At 48.6% G+C, this 19,767-nt stretch overlaps 1 protein-coding gene across 2 annotated transcripts in view; it reads right to left on the minus strand.

Moving 5' to 3' along the window:
- Nucleotides 1–18,696, minus strand: part of GRAMD1B (GRAM domain containing 1B) — a 188,308-nt gene extending 169,612 nt beyond the window's left edge. Inside the window, exon 1 of one of the 2 annotated variants that reach the window (XM_070384053.1) lies at nucleotides 17,859–18,696. In XM_070384053.1, the coding sequence (XP_070240154.1) occupies nucleotides 17,859–18,232 (374 nt within the window). In that variant the 5' untranslated portion in view covers nucleotides 18,233–18,696. The remainder of the gene's footprint in view (nucleotides 1–17,858) is intronic. The other variant, XM_070384052.1, reaches the window with a different exon arrangement.
- Nucleotides 18,697–19,767: the final 1,071 nt, after the last annotated feature.

The raw sequence follows: 19,767 nt of genomic DNA on the forward strand, positions 1-19,767 counted from the left end.
GCAGCGGTCCCCAACTTTCTTGGCACCAGAGACCGGTTTCGTGGAAGACGATTTTTCCAAGAACGGGGGAGGGCTGTGGTTTCAGGATGATTCAAGTACATTACATCCATGGTGCATTTGACTTCTGTCACTATTATATTGCGAAACTTGTTGTTCAGTCACTAAGTGTCTGACTCTTTATGACCCCATGGACTGAAGCATGCCAGGCTTCCCTGTCCTTCACTATCTCCTGGAGTTTTCACAAACTCATGTCTATTGAGTCAGAGATGCTATCCAACCATCTCATCCTCTGTCACCCCCTTCTCCCACCTTCAATCTTTCCCAGCATCAGGGTCTCTTCTTATGAGTCGGCTCTTTGCATCAGGTAGCCAGAATACTGGAGCTTCAGTTTCAGCATCAGTTCTTCCAATGAATATTCAGGGTTGATTTCCTTTATGATTGAATAATTTGATCTCCTTGCAGTCCAAGGGACTCTCAAGAGTCTTCTCAGCACCACCACCTTTTTTATATAACTCACCATAATGAAAATCAGTGGGAGCCCTGAGCTTGTTTATTTCCTGCAACTAGACGGTCCATCTAGGGGTGATGGGAGACAGTAACACCCAAAGTGTATTGCTGATGTCCAGTCTACTCTGTAATCTCATTTTGGTTTGCACCCCTATGAGAATCTAATGCCCTCAGGTGTAATGTAAGTGATGAGGAGAGGCTGTAAATACAGATGAAGCTTCACTTGCTCACCCACTGCTCACCTCCTGCTGTGCAGCCTGGTTCCAAACAGGCCATGGACCGGTTGGGGACCCCTGCCCTAGGGAACACCCAGGGTTTAAAATTATATGTATATACAGGGACTTCCCTGTAGCTCAGATGGTAAAGAATCTGCCTGCAATGTAGGAGACTCAGGTTCGATCCCTGGTCAGGAAGATCTTCTGGAGAAATGGCAACTCACTCCAGCATTCTTGCCTGGAGAATCCCATGGACAGAGGGGCCTGGCAGGCTATGGTCCGTGGGGTTGCAAAGAGTCAGACTTGACTGAGCAACTAACGCTACTACTATATAATATGTATAATTTAAAATTATATGCAAAATCATATGAATATGTATATATTGAGCTGTTCAGTCATGTCCAGCTCTTTTGAGGCCCCATGGACTGCAGCCCACCAGGCTCCTTTCTTCATGGGATTTTCCCAGGCAAGAATCCTAGAGCAGGTTGCCATTTCCTTCTCCAGGGGATCTTCCCAACCCCAGGATTGAACCCTTGTTTCCTACATTGGCAGGTGGGTTTGTTTTTTTTTAACCACTGAGCCACCAGGGAAGCCCCTGTGTATATATACATACACACATATGTAATGTTTATATCTATTAAACATACATTTATTTTTAAAGGCTCAGTAGTTCATTCATCCCCCAGTACTGATCCACTTAACCTGGAGGAGTGAGGTTTGCAGTTTCCTGCATTGTGCCAACTATTTCTTAGTAAGAAATACTAAGGACACAACTGAGCTGATTAAGAAGTAAAAGTGACTTAACAGCACCTGTCACCCATAGGGGCCTTAATCTAGTGGAAAATGGGAGGTAGAGGCTCTAGGACTCCAGATTCTCTGTGGCTACAAGGGAGAAAAATGCATAGTTAATTAAGCCCCAAATGCCTAAGTTCTGAATCACTGCATCAATGATGCTTGTGAGAAACAGAATTTTTAGTTTTCCGTGCCCACCGTCTGCTGTAGAAACCAAAGCATCAGTGGTTCCATGTCCAGTATAAAGAGGGAGGAGCAGAAAAACCACTGGTTACCCCATGTCCACAGCCAGAGTTCTCCAGCCAACAAAACACAGGCCACCTTCGCCTACTCTGAGATGAATGAGCTAGGTCCTTCGCTGAGAGGAAACTGCTTCTCCTCTCCTAAAATAAAACGTCCATCCAACCCCACTTCCTCAGGAAGACTGTCCACAGAGAGGATGTCCTTCACAGCAAGGGCTGGTCAATAACCAGGACTAACAAGGGAACAGCTACTGCTGTCCCCTCTGTGGAGACACCAGTCACATTTTTAAATTTTACATTTATTTCTATGATTGGCATTGACTGCCTAATAGACGCCCAATTAAAACCTGCAGTTGAACAAATGAGGGGATGAATAATAAATATACTAGACTGAACTCTTCAAAGCACAGAGGCCAGTCAGAGCTCAGTGGCAGGTACACTGCAGCCAAGCTGTCAGATTTTTGTAGAATTTGGACTCTTCTCACTGTGCCAGCCTAAAGAAGGCCGAATGTGTGTGTGTGTGTGTGTGTGTGTGTGTGAGTCGCTCAGTTGTGTCTGCTGACCCACACTGTCAGCACATGAACATCAGCCTGGGTACAGTGCCAGATGCACTTATGTTTGTACAAGACGGAAAAGGCCTGAATTAAAGCTGCCGGGACACAACCTTTCTGAGTCAGGTTTCCATCATTACTCAACTGCATGGACGTAAGCACGTTTCAGAGCTTCAATTCCCTTCCAAGTGGGCATACTTGTTACATCTACCCCATAGGATGTGGGGACAAATGAAGTGGTAGGTTGTCATGCCAGAAGCATATTACTGAAAGGCTCGGTGTGTGCCAGGCACCATGGCAGGTGCAGCAAATACAAAGAATAATTATATCCTGTGCCACCTTCCAGAGCCCAGGGCCTTGTAAATCACACTGAAAAGGATCAAATGCGCCCCCAGATTAAGAGATGATTACATCACTATGATGAGCACTGTGTTTCTTCATGTCCAAGTGGGCACCACTGTCTGCCGCTCTGACCGGAATCTCCCAACAGCAGGCATCAGCACCCCTTCTTTCCTCTGCACCACCCTCCTCCCCAGCTCCCAGTTCAAGGCTCCACACTCTGGAGTGCCCCAATCAATGGCATTCCCAACCTGCCTTCAAGGCTGTCAGGACTTGGCATAATGAAGGGCCATGTGTTACATTGGCCCTGCTAAAAAATAGAATATACCATCTTTCATATGATAGGAACCAACAAGGAAACTTTCCTTTAATTCCCTTTTTACTCTTTATGGTAAGTAGCAGGGGGGAAAATGCATATATATATCATTTCTAAGCAAAATTGTGAAGCTAACAACCAACCTATTTCTACCTATGTGCAGTCTTTTACTAGAAATGGGAATTATGGCCTCTTGAAAAGGAAAAAAAGTCATCATTCTGCATTTAGCTGTATTCATATATTGCAATTCTGTATTTTTTTGTTTGTATTGTAAAAAATTCACATAATAAACAATGTTGTGATATAAAAAAATAAAAAAGAAGGGCCATGTGTATTGGCAGCCCTTTGGCTCTTGGCTTCCATTAACACTAAGAGGAGGAAAGAAGCAAAACACCCAGAGAACAACTGCTCTGGCGCCTGACAGCTGCAGAGAGAGGCCCAGCTTCATAGCGTGTCTCCCGAGGTCTTGGGAGAGGTCAGAGCAGCAGGTGCATCTGCATTCTAGAACTGAATGAAGTTGCACTATCATGGGGAGGGGAGTCGGGCCCCAGCTCAACCCCATCATCTCTCTCTCCAGAGTGGGGTAGAAGACGCTCCTTTCACAGCTCCTGATTTTCCAGTTTTAGAAAACACACGGATTCTTCCAGGGTGGTCCAGTGGTTAAGAATCCGCCTGCCAATGCAGGCATCATGGGTTTGATCCCTGGTCTGGAAGGATTTCACTTAACGAGGAGCAACTGAGCCCATGCACCACAACTACTGAGCCCACGCTCTAGACCCCTCTCAAGTGGCAACCACTGAGCCCACGTGTTGCAACTACTGAATCCCGCGCACCCAAGAGCCTGTGCTCTGCAGCAAGAGAAGCCACCGCAATGAGAAGCCCGTGCAACTAGCGAGTGGACTCTGCTTGCCGCAGCTAGAGAAAACCTGGAGGCAGCAATGACAACTCAGCACAGCCAAAAATAAATAAATTAATTAAATAACAATAATAAATAGGGATCAATGTTGTTAACAAACACATGTTTATCGTCTCTCTCTCTCCTCCCTAGGATGCATATTCTGCTAGGGCAGAAACTGTTTTGTTCTCTATTGTTTCTGGTGTCTAGAACAGTACTTGGCATGTCCTATGTGTTCAATAAACACTGATTGGACTAAGTAGGGGGGAAAAGGGGTAGAAGGAAGGGTGCATCTATCACAAAATCCTTCTCTCCTGCAAGTAGAACAACCGTTGCCCCGACCTAGAATTAGAAGACTCAGAGAAAACTAGGAAAAGGAGTATTATCATGGCAATCACAGATCCAAAAATAAAAATAGCCTTCAAAGCTGCCACAGGTCCTCAGTGGGAAAAGGCTAGTCACTACCTGGGCCCCATAAGCCATAAGGTTGACCATAAGTCAAAACATTGTTCCCAAAGTGCCCTTGCACTCTGGAGTCTTGTTTTGGGAGAGGTCAACCACTCTCCACCTCATGATGCCCAAGTTTGTCTCCTGGAATAGAGACCACCCTTACAACAGCAGCCGTATCTGGTCTGTGAGCACTCACAGTCTGAGGGAAGACACAGCACAAAGGAAAAACCATGAAAGAAATCAACAGGCTTAAAACAGACCAACAACATGCAGCAATCCAGATTTACATAAATGGCATAATTATTCAACTTCAAGAGGACTTTTTGCTTTATAACACGATTTCCAATAGAATTTCATGAAAATCAAATTTCCTTACAGCTCTTCATCCATTTGACTATTCACTCTATAAGTATATGTTTACTGGGCTCCTACTAGGATCCATGCAAAGAGTCCAGCAGGTACTGAATAAAACAAGCACTGAACAAAATTAACTCAACCTTCATAGCTTCTGATTCAGTGAAAGATACAATGAGACCAAACAGTCACAACTTAAGAATACAGATTTGTAATAAATACCCCAGTGAGGAAATACTTGCCAGAGGAGAGGGTAACTAAGCTAAGATACAAAGGAGATGAAGGGCAAGATGGCCAAGCAAGTCAGTGTTACAAAGGAGGAATTCTGTGTGGAAGAACGATGTCTGTGAAGACCTGGAAATAAAAGGAAGCATCCCTGGGACTTCCCTGGTGGTCCAGTGGTTAAGAATCTGCCCGGCCACACAGGGGACAGGGGTTCGATCCCTGGTCAGGGAACTAAGATCCCACATGCCCTGAAGCAACTCAGCCTGTGCACCACAACCAGGAAGTTCATACACCTCAACAAAAGATCCCGTGTGACACAACCAAGAGCTGATGCAGCCAAAAAAATTAATTAATAAATAAACAGGAAATAAAAGGAAGATCTCATCTGTGGCACTGAATGGTTACTCTGGCTGGAGGCCGAGGACTGGGAGTGGCAATGAAGGAAGCAGGAAGGGGAGCAGAAGTGAAGCCATGAGGACCACTGTGGCTGCAGATGCCTGAAAAATACATGAGAGAGACGGTGGTGGCCCAGGGAGCTGTAACAGTGGGAGAGGTGAGAAGACAGACTTTCTTCCAGGGAAGGAAACCTGGTGAAACTGAAGGGTACCAACCCCCACCACAAGGAACAGAGGGGAACTGGTTTGGAGGGAAAGATGAAGAGTTAAGTTACGAACTGCTTTGAAGAACATTCCAATGGACATGTCCATCAGCCAGCTGAAGGGCTGAGCCTAAAGCTCAGGAAAGAAATGAGGTCTGAGATGTGTATGTGAGACTGCTCATCATGAGGGAATGACTAAATTCAAAAGAGTGAATAAAATAGCCCAAGGATAATACGTAGATTTTGGAGGAGGAGAGAGGTGGGAGAGTGAGGGGAGATAGAGAAGGAGAAATAAACCTAGATTCAAAGCCTTAAGCAGACCAACAACAAAGAGACGAGACAGCCAAGAGCAGACACAAGTTATAAAATCATAAACTCATTTTCAGTGCCTATTAATAGATCAGAAAAGTGACATCTCATCAAAGAAACAACAAACTGCTATTTCAGCTTACCCTAACCAGAGGAGCAGACTCAGAAGCCTCATAGACCACCAAAGAAATCAGTTATTAACTAATGACAAAAACAGCATGATTCTTCAGACACGTGTACTTAATTCTGTGTCACAACTCCATATTACAAACAAGAAAAGACACTGAGGCCCAGAGAGCCTGAGTAACCTGTCTAGGCTCACATAGTAAAAAAAAAAAAATTAAAATTAAAGCAGAGCCTCCACTCCCATGGTGCCTCAGACAATCCCTTGGACTGATGTGAGCGAGGGCATTCGTCTAGGACAAACCGTCATCCTGCCCCTAACAACAGACAAGGCCTGCCGGAGCTTCCTGGGTTCACTGATGAAGATATGGCTCCATCCTGGGCAAAGATGAGCTCCTTGGGACGTGGAGTCGGGGGATCACACAGTAAGGTTGCAGATCTCTTCTAGAGCTATCTCTGCCACTGACCAGCCTCCTAGCCTTGGACCTTCCCAGTCTGCTCAAAGTTGAAATGACTGGAGATTTCCCTGGTGGTCCAGTGGTTAAGAACCCACTTTGCAATGCAGAGGATAAGGGTTCAATCCCCGGTCAGGAAACTAAGATCCCACATGCCACAAGGCAACTACTGAGCCCATGACCTCTGGAGTCTATGCGCCGCAACTACTGAGCCTATGCACTACAACAAAATATCCTGCGTGATTCAACAAAGATTCCAACTGTTACAGCTAAGATCTGATGCAACCATATAAGTAAATGCTAAGTCACTTCAGTCGTGTCCGACTCTGTGTGACCCCAGAGACGGCAGCCCACCAGGCTCCCCCGTTCCTGGGATTCTCCAGGCAAGAACACTGGAGTGGGTTGCCATTTCCTTCTCCAATGCAGGAAAGTGAAAAGTGAAAGTGAAGTCTCTCAGTCGTGTCCAACTCCTAGCGACCCCATGGACTACAGCCTACCAGGCTCCTCCGCCCATAGTATTTTCCAGGCAAGAGTACTGGAGTGGGGTGATATAAGTAAATAAATATTTTTAAAAAAGAGATAAATGACTGAACAAACCTCACCCACCATGAAGACTAGATTCTCTGACAGCGAAGGAGAACCAGAGCTGCAGGTACTAACAGGTGGCAGCTGAGTCCGAGAAAAGTCTAAGCAGGAGTGAAACCTAGGTCCCAGGACCCTCCTCCCTTCTCCCTCCGAGCAAATCTTTTCCTCAGACCTACTTTTTATGTTTTAGTCAGAATTCCATATGCTACTGAAATTATTTTTTGCACATTGGTCTCCCCCAAAGGCTATGAACTCCTCAAGGAAGGGCCACTTGTCTCCATCTTTGTGCCCCAAGTATACAGGACAGCAGCTGATTCTCTGCAAGTGTCCAAAAGTGTTTGTTGAACTTGAGAATTACTTCTCCTGAATTATCTACATTTTCAGCCTGAACTGTCTGGTGTCGACAAACAGAGACATTTTGGGGAGCAGTCCAGGCATGGAGAAGGCACTTCGGAGAACTGTCCAGTGTTCCTGAGAACTTTCTGAATGGGCGGGCCGCTTCCTGCCTTGTTCTGTCTGATTCTGGCTCTGCTTTTTAACACGTGTGGCCACCAGTCCCCCCACTGCACCTGCAGGGTCCCAGAGTCCCCACCGGAGAACCAGTGAGGACTTCTCTTAGAATCTGGAAGCAACAGCCCGAGTTGTTAATAATAAGTCTCTGAAAGAATATTCTCAAAGGACACTGACCAGATAGTCTTCTCACCTTCGCTGAGGACAAAATAAGAGAACGTGTTTGAATTATACCATGGAGGATTTCAGTTAGATCTTGGGCTTGAAAACACAGAAAGAAGTGACCAAGAGAGGAGAGGTAGTACAATCCTCCTTCCTGGGACTATCTTTTTTTTTTTTCCTAATGGGATCTGCACATGTCAGGAAGACGTGCTTCATTGTAGACACAGGGAAAAGGCATGGTATCACCCAAGCTAAGGGCAAACTGTTCTCTGGAGAAGCTCCACCCTGTTCAGAGTAACCTTTATTACTGCCATTCCATCCAAAAATCTTGAGAATCAACAGAGAGGTCAGGAAGCGCTCCAGAATATAATGACCCAGCCGGGAAACAAATGGTTACTGGACCAAGGCAGACTGCTCGGAGGGGTCAGACTGGCACTCACACCAAGCTTGGGTCATGCAGAACAGGAGGACGAGGTTAAACAGTATCTTTTTGATGAGAGGGCTCATATCCCCCCACTTCAGAGAAATATCTCATCCTGATGACTCCTCCAGAAACAATGCTTCAGAAATTCTTCTTTTTCCTTATTTCACAGACTTATTTGTCCTTGACCTATGGGTTTATGTCCTCCCTTAACCTTCCGCCAGTACAAGATACAGAAGAGTTGGTGAAAAGCCTCTCAGTTAAAAAGAAACTCTGAGAACGTCCCTGGTGCTCCAGTGGTTGGGAATCTGCCTTCCTATGCAGGAGATGTGGGTTTGATCCCTGGTTGGGGAACTAAGATGCCACATGCCTTGGGGCAGCTGAGCACACGAGCCACAGTGAAGAGCCCACGTGCCACAACAAGGACCCAGCACAGTCAAGGATAAAATAAATAAAATTAAAAAAAAAAAAAAAGAAAGAAACTATGAATGAGAAAAAAATACTGGGAAATAATATTCCAAGCATACTACTACTGGTTGGTTTAGCACAGTATTAATAAAATGATGAGCTCTTTTCCTTTTCCCTACTATCCAAAAGTTTGATATTAACTAGCTATATGACTACACACAGTAATCACTGACTTTTTCTTTCAATCTTTTGGTCAAACCATGTGGCATGTGGGCTATCAGTTCCTCCATACATTGGGAGCATGAAGTCTTAACCACTGGGCCACCAGGAAAGTCCCTCATTGACTTCAATAATGTAAAAATTCCTTTTAAGACAACAAGCTGTAAGACTCTGAGATTCAAAAATGTATCATTAAACTAACTGTCCATTGTCTTTCTGTATTTCCTGAGTTCCTGGAACAAACAATAAAGGGTTAACACACTCAACCCTGCCCAAATGGGGCCCCAAGGCAAATTATTTCTGCATAGTGGCAAAGAAAAGGGAAAAAACAAGTAGGTTGTGGATTATTTTTTTCAGTCCCCTTGCTCAGCCCCCTCATTTCCTGACTAAACTTGTGAACCAAAAACAGAAAGAGCAAAAAATCTCTGTGGTCAGACCATGGAGGAAGGAGGCACCAGGCTGGAAGAAGTTCCAGAGATGTGACAGATAGAAAGTAGCCCAAACGTTAGAGGTTAAAGTCAGAGGCCTGAGTTCCAGGCTGTAACCCAGATTTGCCGCTGAGATGTGCCTAATCACCAGATTTCTTTATCTCATCTACAAAATCAGGGTGGAAAACCTGATTAGAGCCAGTTAGAGTAAGTGCAAAGGACGCAGAAGAAAGCGCTTCACAACCATCTGACCCAAAAGATGTATCAGGGCCTCAAATGAAAAAGCCACGGGTTTCCACCTCCCTCTCCTCTTTACCACTGGTCAGAGTGAAAGCACAGCCGCATCTTCCTGGCGATGACTTTGATCAGATTATCGGAACTGAAAATCCGGACACAGGGTCTGAAAACAGGGGAGAATACTTGACACCGGGACTTTCTTTTTTTAAAAAATATTTATCTATTTATTTTTGGCCGTGATAGGTCTTAGTTGCTGCATGGGCTTTTCTTTTTGCGACAAGCAGGGGCTTGCCGTGCGTGGGCTTCTCATCTCGGTGGCTTCTTTAGTTGCAGGGCAGGAGCTCTGGGGCACTCGGGCTTCAGCAGGTGCTGCTCATGGGCTCCAGAGCACAGGCTCAAGAATTGTGGCGCCCAGGCTTAGATGCTCCGAGGCATGTGGGATCTTCCTGGACCGGGGATTGAACCCATGTCTCCTGGATGGGCAGGCAGATTCTTCACCACTGAGCCACCAGGACTTCTTCCAGGAAGCGGCATGCAGCTACCCACCCTGTGTCCAAGTGGCCTCTGTGCATCAGCTTGAAGCCTCTCCCATCCTGCCTTCCTTCCACATTCCATTTTCTACCCTGTGTCCTTCATCCCTGAGAACTCTCACTATCTCCTCTAAGAGAAAAAAGGTTCCTCAGGCTCCAAAGTCACAGGACAAGGGTTCATTAAGCTCCTCCCATGCTGAAAAGCATCTCTCTTCACACGAGGTACCAACTGCCCCTTGGCAAGTCACCACACCAATCTGGGCTTCAGAGGGAAGCACCCCAAGAGGCCAGAGGCTCCAGGAAAAGCCTGCAGACATCACAAAGCTCTGGTACATACAGCAAGCCTGCAGTCACTCCCCAGCTCTCGGACCAGCTTGGCTCTGTATCTGAACACCTGCTTCAGGGGCCAGTGGCTCACTCACTGGAGTCAGGAAGGAAATTCCCCACTGGCAGCTCTGCCCTTCTAGTGCCTTAAGGAAAACTCCAGAGTTACCCTAAAAGCAATGATCAGTGACCAGCATAGCAACTGGTGTTGCTGGGAGAGACTAACCAAGCCAGGCAGAATTATCACCTGTTAATCTACCCCACGGAAATCCCAGTCTCTCCCCTTATATGGAACTGGCACCCGCTGAGTGTATAACCACCACGGAAACTATCAAGATATCAACTGCTATGAAGGAAACTGGCCAGTGTGAATCAACCCACAGGGCTTAGATCTACCTTCTCAGTGGCTTAGATCTACCTTCTCTGTTTCCGCAAATTGTCTGAATCCGGAAACCTCATCTACAGCCCAAGGCCGGCTGTTTCTCACGGAGCAGTTCCACCCTCCATGGAGGTAGCACCACCCTCACACATCCCCATGCTGACCTCCGACCCCTGGCCCCTACACACGTCTCAGCATCCTATCCATTCTTCAGACCTCCTTCCCACCTCCCCCTCCATGTGACGTGCGTGCATGTGTGTGTGCTAAGTCGCTTCAGTCCTGTCGACTCCTTGCGACCCTAGGGCTGTAGCCCTCCAGGCTCCTCTGTCCACGGGATTCTCTAAGCAGGAATACTGGAGTGGGTTGCCATGCTCTCCTCCAGGGGTATTTCCGACTCAGGGATAGAACACATGTCTCCTGCATCTCCTGCTTTGCAGGTGGATTCTTTACCATTGAGCCACCAGGGAAGACCCCCTCCACGTGGATGGAATCTCAAATACGCAAGGGCCAACCATTCCCAGGCCCTGGGGAGATGGTGCTGTGGAGCTGCCAAGAGCGCGGGTCTCTGGAATTAGAAGAACATGACTCAGATCTCACCCCTGCTTCTGTGTGACCAGAGCAAACGCATCTCTGAACTTCAGGTTCCTTGGCTGTAAAAACCCACCTGGGGCTTTGTAGGGAGGATTAAATGCATACTTAAGGCTCTTAGCAGAAGAGTAAGATACAGTCCCGCCCTCAAGGAATTAAGGGTCTGGGTGAGGTTTAGTTTAACCTTATCCAGCACCAATTACTTTATCTGCTGACAAATCACAGGTCTCCTCTTTGATGCTCTGTGTGAAGAAAGACATGAATTCTCTCCTTCTCACACTCTCTGTGCTTCTCCCATATGGCGGGGTCCTCACCAAAGTGATGGGTGTGGCATCTGGATGCACTCATCAGATTGCTCCCTGGAAACTGAGCTAAAACTGGAAGCAAGACTCCCTCCTAAGGTCAGGGGAAGGGGATGAAGACTCAAGATAAATAAGCCAAGGAGGGACTTGCCAGGTGGTCCAGTGGCGAGGACTCCACGCTCCCAATGCAGGGGGCCCAGGTGCAACAGAGTCACACGCCAAAGACCCGACGGAGCCAAATAAATAAATGAATGTTTTAAAACAGATACATTAATAAATACACCCAGTGATGGGTAATCATTACCTGCAAACACGCATGTCAGCTAGGCTGGCAGCAGACAGATAACCAGGCCCACCAGGCCTGCAGAGTCAGTGAGAGGTACCAGCTGAGATCAGACGTACAGCCGGGCAGAAGACATGGCAGGGTCGCTACATCACAGAGAAGAGGAGACAGAAATGCCAAGGGAAAGCGGTGCAAGAGGTAGTGCTAAGGAGGATGTCCTGGGGAGACACAGAAATGCTCTGTGTCCCCCAGAAAGATAGCCCGAAGTCAGCCAGCCACACCTACTCACCCGCTCCTTGGCACTCTCCCACCCTCCTCCACAGAATGACATCAGGATGCTGTCAGAAAAGTTGTATCTCTGTCCAATTCTGACCTCTTGCTGTATTCCAGCAGGTGAGAGGGACTCTGGTGCTCAATTTGGGTTTTTGGGTTTTTTTAAATTTAATTTATTTATTAACTGTGCTGGGTCTTTGCTGCTCTTGGGCTTTCTCTAGTTGCCGCGAGCGGGGGTTACTGTTTATTGTGGTCCCTGGGCTCTTCAGCGCAGGCTCAGGAGTTGTGCTGCATGGGCTAAGTTGTTCTGGGGCATGTGGGACCTCCCCGGACCAGGGATCGAACCTGTGTCCCCTTCATTGGCAGGTGGATTCTTATCCACTTCGCCACCAGGGAAATCTCTCAATTTGGGTTTTAAACAATCACCAAAACCAGTTATGGCCAAGGGATCTGGGGAGACATGCGGGTACTAGTTCTAAGAGCCTTCCCCATCAACTTCAGACTTCATTATTCACAGAGCTCAGAGGGCAACATGGCCAGCAAAAAACTGTGCTACCTTATGTCAAACAGTGGCCAAGATGACAATCCCCAGCTGTAATAGTAACTGCTGGAAGAGTTGTGCAAGGCTCCAGCCTCCACCTCACACTTGGTTCACACAGAACAGCAAGAATTCACTGCCTCCCATACCACTCTGCGCATGTCTCTCCCAGGTTCCAGAAGCTACAATGGCTCCCCATTGAGTTGAATCCTCTCTGCAGACAAAGCACACTGTCCATAGGATCTCAATACATCTTTGTTGACTGACTCATTAATTGAAATTCAAACTCTTCAGCACACATCATAGTCTGTCAGCCCATCACATCACTACCCTCATTTTCCCACATCCCTCATCAAGACCATCCCCATCTTCAAGCCAACACATCCAAATTGTCTTCACTAAGAGCATCTGGTTCCCATTCAAAACTCAGCTCCGCATAGAAAAGACTTGTGATTGCCTAGTCTGGAGGGGAGAGGATGGAGGACTGGGGATTGAAGGTGATATCTAAAGGGTATGGGTTTCTTTTCAAGGTCATGAAAATGTTCTAAAGTTGGGGTGATGACTGCACATATTTGTAAATATACTAAAATATACACTGAATTGTGTACTTTAAAGTTGACTGAATTGTATGGCATGTAGATTATGTGTGTGCCAAGCCACTTCAGTTGTGTCTGACTCTGCAACCACATGGACTATAGCCCCCAGGCTCCTCTGTCTATGGGATTCTCCAGGCAAGAACACTGGAGTGCATTGCCATGCCCTCCTCCAGGGGATCTTCTCCACCCAGGAATCAAACCAGAGTCTCTTATGTCTCTTGCATTGGCAGGCAGGTTCTTCACCACTAGGATACCTGGGAAGATTATGTCTCAATAAAACCATCATACAGCAAAAAACTCAGTTCTGGACTCATCTCCTGCAGGTTATTTTCCCTGACTCATGAATAAGGACACTTTCATTATAAAGAGTAGAGTAAAAGTAATCATTCATTCACCCGTTATTAATTTATTCATCAATGAACATCTATTGATCATAACAAAAGGCCAAGTACAGTGCTAGACAGTGAAAATACAAAGATGAGCCAGAAAAAATTAGACTCGGAGTACTCCAAGGTCCTTGCTAACTTCATCATTTTCTCTACTTCTATCTTCCCAAAGGAGAAGAAAGAGGTCTCCTGATTATATTTTTATCTTTGTGCAGTTAAAACCCACAAGCTGCGACTTCCCTCGTGGTCCAGTGGTTAAGAATCTGCCTTCCAAAGCAGGGAATGTGGGTTCAACCCCTGGTCGGGGAATGAAGATCCTGCATACTGCAAGGGAACTAAGCCCACGCGCTCTGGAGCCTGCGTGCTGCAACTAGAGAAGTCCAGGTGCCACAACAAAGACCCAGTGTAGCCAAAAAAAAAAAAAAATCCACAAGTCGAGGCCCTCTCAGCCCCGTGCTCTCTACCACATGGGATAGAATGGCATCGAAGGCCTGCAAAGGTCTTTTCCTTGGTGTGGAGAGGTAGACGTGGGGTGAGGATCACGAAGAGGAAAGATGCCCTACAGGGCATGCTGTGCTCGTCCCCTTATCCGAGCCAGAGCTGGGTCACTTCCCCATCAGCATCTCCAAATCCTGTAACATGTGAGGAGCCCCGGGTTGCTGCTCCAGGACATGCGGGTATGTAACCTGTACTCTCCAGCATACATCCCCTCCATGTGAGCCACTCACAGGAAGAGGACAATACTCCTTCCCCCTTGCACAGCAAAGGGACGTTTACAAAACATGTCCACACATATCACTCTTGAGACCGGCCATTAATCCACAGGTAGAAAAGATGAAAGGAGTTGTGCAAGGTTCCCCAGCTAACAAAGGACAGAACTTAAATTTAAACCCAGGTCTCCTGACATGGGGCTTCCCTGGTGGCTCAGGTGGTAAAGAATCTGCCTGCAATGTGGGAGACGTGGCCTTGAGCTGGGTTGGGAAGATTCCCTGGAGAAGCGAAAGGCATCCCACTTCAGTATTCTTGCTTGGAGAACCCCAAGGACAGAGGAGTCTGACAGGCTACAGTCCACGGGGTCACAAAGAGTCAGACACGGCTGAGCGACGAACACTTCACTTTTTCCTGGTATGAGATCCAATGCTCTTTGGGCCCTATTGCCTCTAAACGCCAATTCCTTCTCAGGGAACCATCCTGGCCATCTACAGTCACTCATTCACTTGACTGCTTCTTTTCTTTCCCAGAAAGCTTCTACTTTCAAGGCATAAAACGAATGGGCTTTTGTTTTAGCCACAATCGAGACAGATTCCAACAGGAGGCAGTTCCACAGCAGTTAAGAGTAGAGAGTGGAGTCTGACAAATCTAGGTTTGAATCCAGAGATTGCCTTTTTCTGCATATATACCAACATTCTTCTAACCCAACAAGTCACCACAGAAAACTACTGCCAGTTTTTAAACTATTCCCAGAAGGTGAAAACCCTTCCTGATTTAAAAGTATATTCCCTGGGACTTCCCTGGTGGTCCAGTGGCTAAGACTCCACGCTCCAAATGCAGGGGTCCGGGGTTCGAACCCTGGTCGGGGAACTGGATCCCAGAACTGGATCTTGCGACACAACAAGAGCTGGGATGCTGCAACTAAGGACCCCGCATCTCACAGCAAAGATCGAGGATCCCGCATGCTGAAGCCAAGACCTGCTGCACCCAAATAAATGAAGAAACATGAATACTTTTTAAAATAAATAAATACAAGTTTGTTCCCTGCTCCAACAAAAATGAAGATTCCACTGAACCGTTTTTTTTTTTGGAGGGCGGGGGCAGGCTGTGCCTCGGGGCTTAGAGGATCTTAGTTCCCTCACCAGGGATCAAACTGCTCTCTACAGTGAACTCGCTGGACTGCCAGGAAATTCCCTGTACTGCACCTTCAGAGAACTCAAAACCAAGAGCAACATCTCAAAACCGAGACACTACATTTTCCTAAAATAACCAAATCCACCCTATCCCCACCCTGACTACCAATGTAAGACTGTCCTTAGTACACATGGCAGAATCTCAGGGTCAAAACAGGGCCTCTTTTAGGGTCTCTCACATTTGAGGTGAAGCTGACAAACCGGGATGAACTATTTTAGTTCAAGATTAGCTCCCATCAGGCTTCCCTGGTGGCTCAGCGACAGAGAATCTGCCTGCAAATGTAGGAGGCACTGGTTTGATCCCTGATCTGGGAAGGTCCCAAATGCCGTGGAGCAACTAAGCCCACGTGCCACAACTACTTAGCCTGTGCTCTGGAGCCCGGGAGCCGCAACTACTAAAGTCTACAGGCCCTAGAGCCTGTGCTCTGCAATGAGAAGCCTGCACACCAGAGCTAGAGAGTAGGCCCCCGCTCGCTGCAACTAGAGAAAAGCCCACACAGCAATGAAGATCCAGCACAGCCAAAAATAAATAAATAAAATTACAATTCTTTAAAGTACAGCCTTAATCCTTTTAAAAAGAAAAAATTTATAAATTAGCTCCCACCAAGTTTGTTCCATTTCCCTCCACTCTCTGGGAAAGGCGGAAAGGCGGCAGGATGATGGACAAGTACAGAAAGAACTGTTATCCTCAGGTTCCCGAAAAGCCCCAGAACAAAGCTTTACATCTTTGCCTGCAGAGATAACCACATCCAGTCATTAAAAAAAAAAAAAAAAAAGAGAGAGAGAGAGAAAGAGAGCCTGGCAGGCTGAGAACACTCATCATCCATATAACCCGGCCCAATTTCTTAGCATCCTCTTAGATACACCTCATCCTGTTCTTATGTTCGCAGGTACTGTTCCCCTTTCCTGATCTCATGTCCCCAATATCATACTCTTTCTGCTGTTTTCTACTACCTGTCTGTACGTGTCCTGGTTTGAGCCTCTGCCTTCCAGGAGTCTTCCTCCTCTCTTTGCTGTACAGTCAGTACCACGTGGCATGTGTGTGTGCTCTGTTGCTAAGTCACATCTGACTATTTGAGACCCCAGAGACAGTGGTCTACCGGGCTCCTCTGTCCAAGGGATTTTTTAGGCAAGAATAGTGGAATGGGTTGCCATTGCCCCCTCCAGGGGCTCCTCCTGACGCATGAATTGAACCCTTCTCTCCTGCGTCTCCAGCGGATGCTTTACCACTGCACCACCTGGGGAGCCTCCACCACATGACACACAGTGGTGACTTCTAAAGATTTCATCTCCTCAGTACCAGCGAAACTCACATGCCTTAATTTCTTATCCCAGTCACCTCCCATCCTCCTTCTTAACTACCACATCCCCACATCTACCCAGCCCCGCTACCTCCTGCCTCCTGGCCACAGCACCATCAGCTAATATCAGACGACTCATAAGAGCATTCAATCAATACTTGTGGAACTGAAATGAATGGAATTGAACAGACTGGGAGCAGGTGTCCAGGAAAAGGTGGCCAACTGCTCAGCTGCCTCACACAAAGGCACAGACCATTGTTAAGATACAGGGCCTTAGAGTCTGAGAGTAAATGAGTAGGGTACAAGATATCAATGAGCCAGTAAGGACAGCCCCCTGTCCCTCCACCAGGCAACTGGCTTGGCTTAAACCTAACTCCCTTCTTCTTCCAAGGCTGTGTGGAGCTGCCCTACCTGTCTCTTATACAAATTCTCTGCCTAGGGAAAGCGAACTTCCCAACTACTCAAACGCCACATCTACCCAGGCAAAAAATAGCTGGCACAATCTACAAAGGTGTGGACCCTGCCTAGCTGTCTAAAGATTCTCTGTGGTAGGAAAGCTGACTCACTCAATGTGAATACACCTCCTCTACACGTGGGGGGCCAGGAAAGACAACCTGGGGTGGCCAAAAATAAAATAATCAACATTAAATGGAGCTTACAAACTGAAGTTTGAGTGGAGGAACCACTTAATTTCTCTTGCCTTCTACGATCTCCATCAGTGGTACTGAGAGTACCTACCTCAAAGAGGTTCTGTGGGGATTAAATGTGGAGATAGACGGTGAAGTGCGCATCCTACTGACCCGAGTTTGCTAAGGGTTCAGTAAACACTAGCTGCTAAGGTTTTTACTGTTCGTGTTGCTGTGAGGATCCGATGGGTTGGAACGCAGCGTGAAGCCCCGTGTACACGTGTACTGTAAAGTCACCGGGCCCCACCTGGGCTGGGAAGATGGGTGACACGTGGGCAAGCCCTCCACTCGGGAGAAAGGCTCCTGCAATCCTCTGCTTAGTTTCCCGAGTGCCCTGGGAACGCCTCCCCCCCTTCCCCCCGCCCCGGCAGCTCTGGGGAGGCTGGAGAAGGAAAGGGGAAGAAGGCGGGGACGGGACGGCACGTACCTGCTTTCGCTGCACTCCTTCCGCTCCCTCACCCGCAGCCACTTGCGCAGGAGGAAGCGTTTGCGGCGCGGGGAAGCGCTGGGCGTGGAGCAATTGGACCACGGGGTGTCCTCGTCGCTGGAGGGCGTGATCTCGATGGATGGCAGCTGCAGGAACTCCTTGCCGGGCGCCAAGACGCCGGGCAGGTCCCCGCTCAGCCCGGCCTCTAGGCTCGGCTCCTGCACGTTCTTGGTGCGGCGCATTTTGAAGCGCCGGCGGCGAAGCGTGGGGGTCGACGAGCTGGACCAGACCGGGCTGCCCTCGGGGGCGCCCCGCGGCTCGGGCACCTGCAGGGCGGGCGGCTGCAGATTCTCCATCATGTTGGCCGCCGGCATGGGACCCGCTGCTTCCGCGCTGCCCCGGCGCCTCGCCGCCCGCCGGCCCGGCTCCCCGGCCCTCGCCCGCGGCGCCCGGCCTCTCACGTTAGGAAACGCTCGCCGCTCGAGCCGCGAGCGGAGCCAGCTCGTCCCCCGGAGCGCCGCGCGGGCGGAGGGGGCGCGGGGGCTGGCGGCGCGGCCGCCCGGATTCGAACTCGGCGGCCCGCCGCCGCCCAGCCGCCCTCTCCGGGTCTCCCCTCGCGCGCCCGCTTGTTTTCCTTCGGCGGCGTTCCCTCGCCGGCTGGCGACCGTGCCGGAGTGGGACTGGGCGGCCCGCGCCCCCGGGGGAGGCTCGGCAAACTCTCAGTGGTTTGCGTTCGGCAGACTAGGCTGGGGAGCCGGCTTGGCGCTGCAGGGAGGCAGAGAGCGGGAGGAAGGGGTAGAGGAAGGAGGAAGACGGGGAGAGAGAGAGAGAGAGAGAGGAAGCAGACGCTGGATAAAAACAAAAGAGGAGGAGCAGGGGGCGAGGAGCGGGCAAGGGGGCGGGGGTCACGTCTGTCCAGAAGGGGCGTGCACGGGCGGCGACAGCTAGTGTAACAGTACCCGGGATCCCTGGGGAGGGACTCTACCTTCGAGTCCCGGCTGCTCCAATCAGCCTAATGAAACAGGATCACGGCCCAAACTTTCTCAAAGCGACGATTGGCCAGGCAGCTCTCACTAGTCTTTACTCCCCCTAGGAGGGGGAGCGGGGCGGGGTGGTGGTGGGGGAGAACCCGAGGAATTCAGTCCGAAAATCGCCAGGGCCACCTAAGGATACAGGGTTGAGGCGGGGAAACTAGGAGACTCTTGGGGCCGGATCTCCTCTACCGAGAAAGGTGCTTTCTTTCAATCACTTGGGGTACAGGTCGGGGCACAGGAAGCCCGGACACAGTCAGAGGGGGGTCAGTAAGGTTCCTAGAGGCTGCTTCCAAAATGACAAGCTGAGAAGAGAGGACAGCTTTGTGGAATAAGCTGAAGACAGCAGACATGACATATGGGGGAAGGACAGACAACAGGACCTGAGAGACACAGGGCACAACGGGACCAGTCAGGAAAAGGGGGGTGGTCTCTACATCTTGAGTGACCCCCTCCATATCAGAGCCCCATTCCATGCACAGAATAAAATCAGAGGAAGGTGAGCATGAAGGGTGTCCCAGGGAATTGAGGGTACTCCCTTTACATTTCTGTGGGTTGGGTCAATTCTGCTTCCACTTGCATGGACTGGGTCACAAAACATCTATATGTCCCCAGGTCATGGAACCTAGAAAGTTCACTCTCTAGACCCAGGTTCCACCCTAAGAGACTGGCCCTAGAACTGATCCACCTCACTGAGGAATCCTCTGTCAAGATTGAGTCTAAAGAGCCCAGCTCCTATAGCAAAGAACTTAACATGTACCCTCCCTCCCAGCCCAGCCCATCTGCCTTTCCAGTAAGTCTTACATGTAAGAACCAAAGTAGAGATGTGTGTATGTGTGTGCTCGGTTACTTGGTCATGTCTGACTCTGTGACCCCAT

This window comes from Bos mutus, chromosome 15 (genome assembly GCF_027580195.1).
Source record: "Bos mutus isolate GX-2022 chromosome 15, NWIPB_WYAK_1.1, whole genome shotgun sequence".
Lineage (NCBI taxonomy): Eukaryota > Metazoa > Chordata > Mammalia > Artiodactyla > Bovidae > Bos > Bos mutus.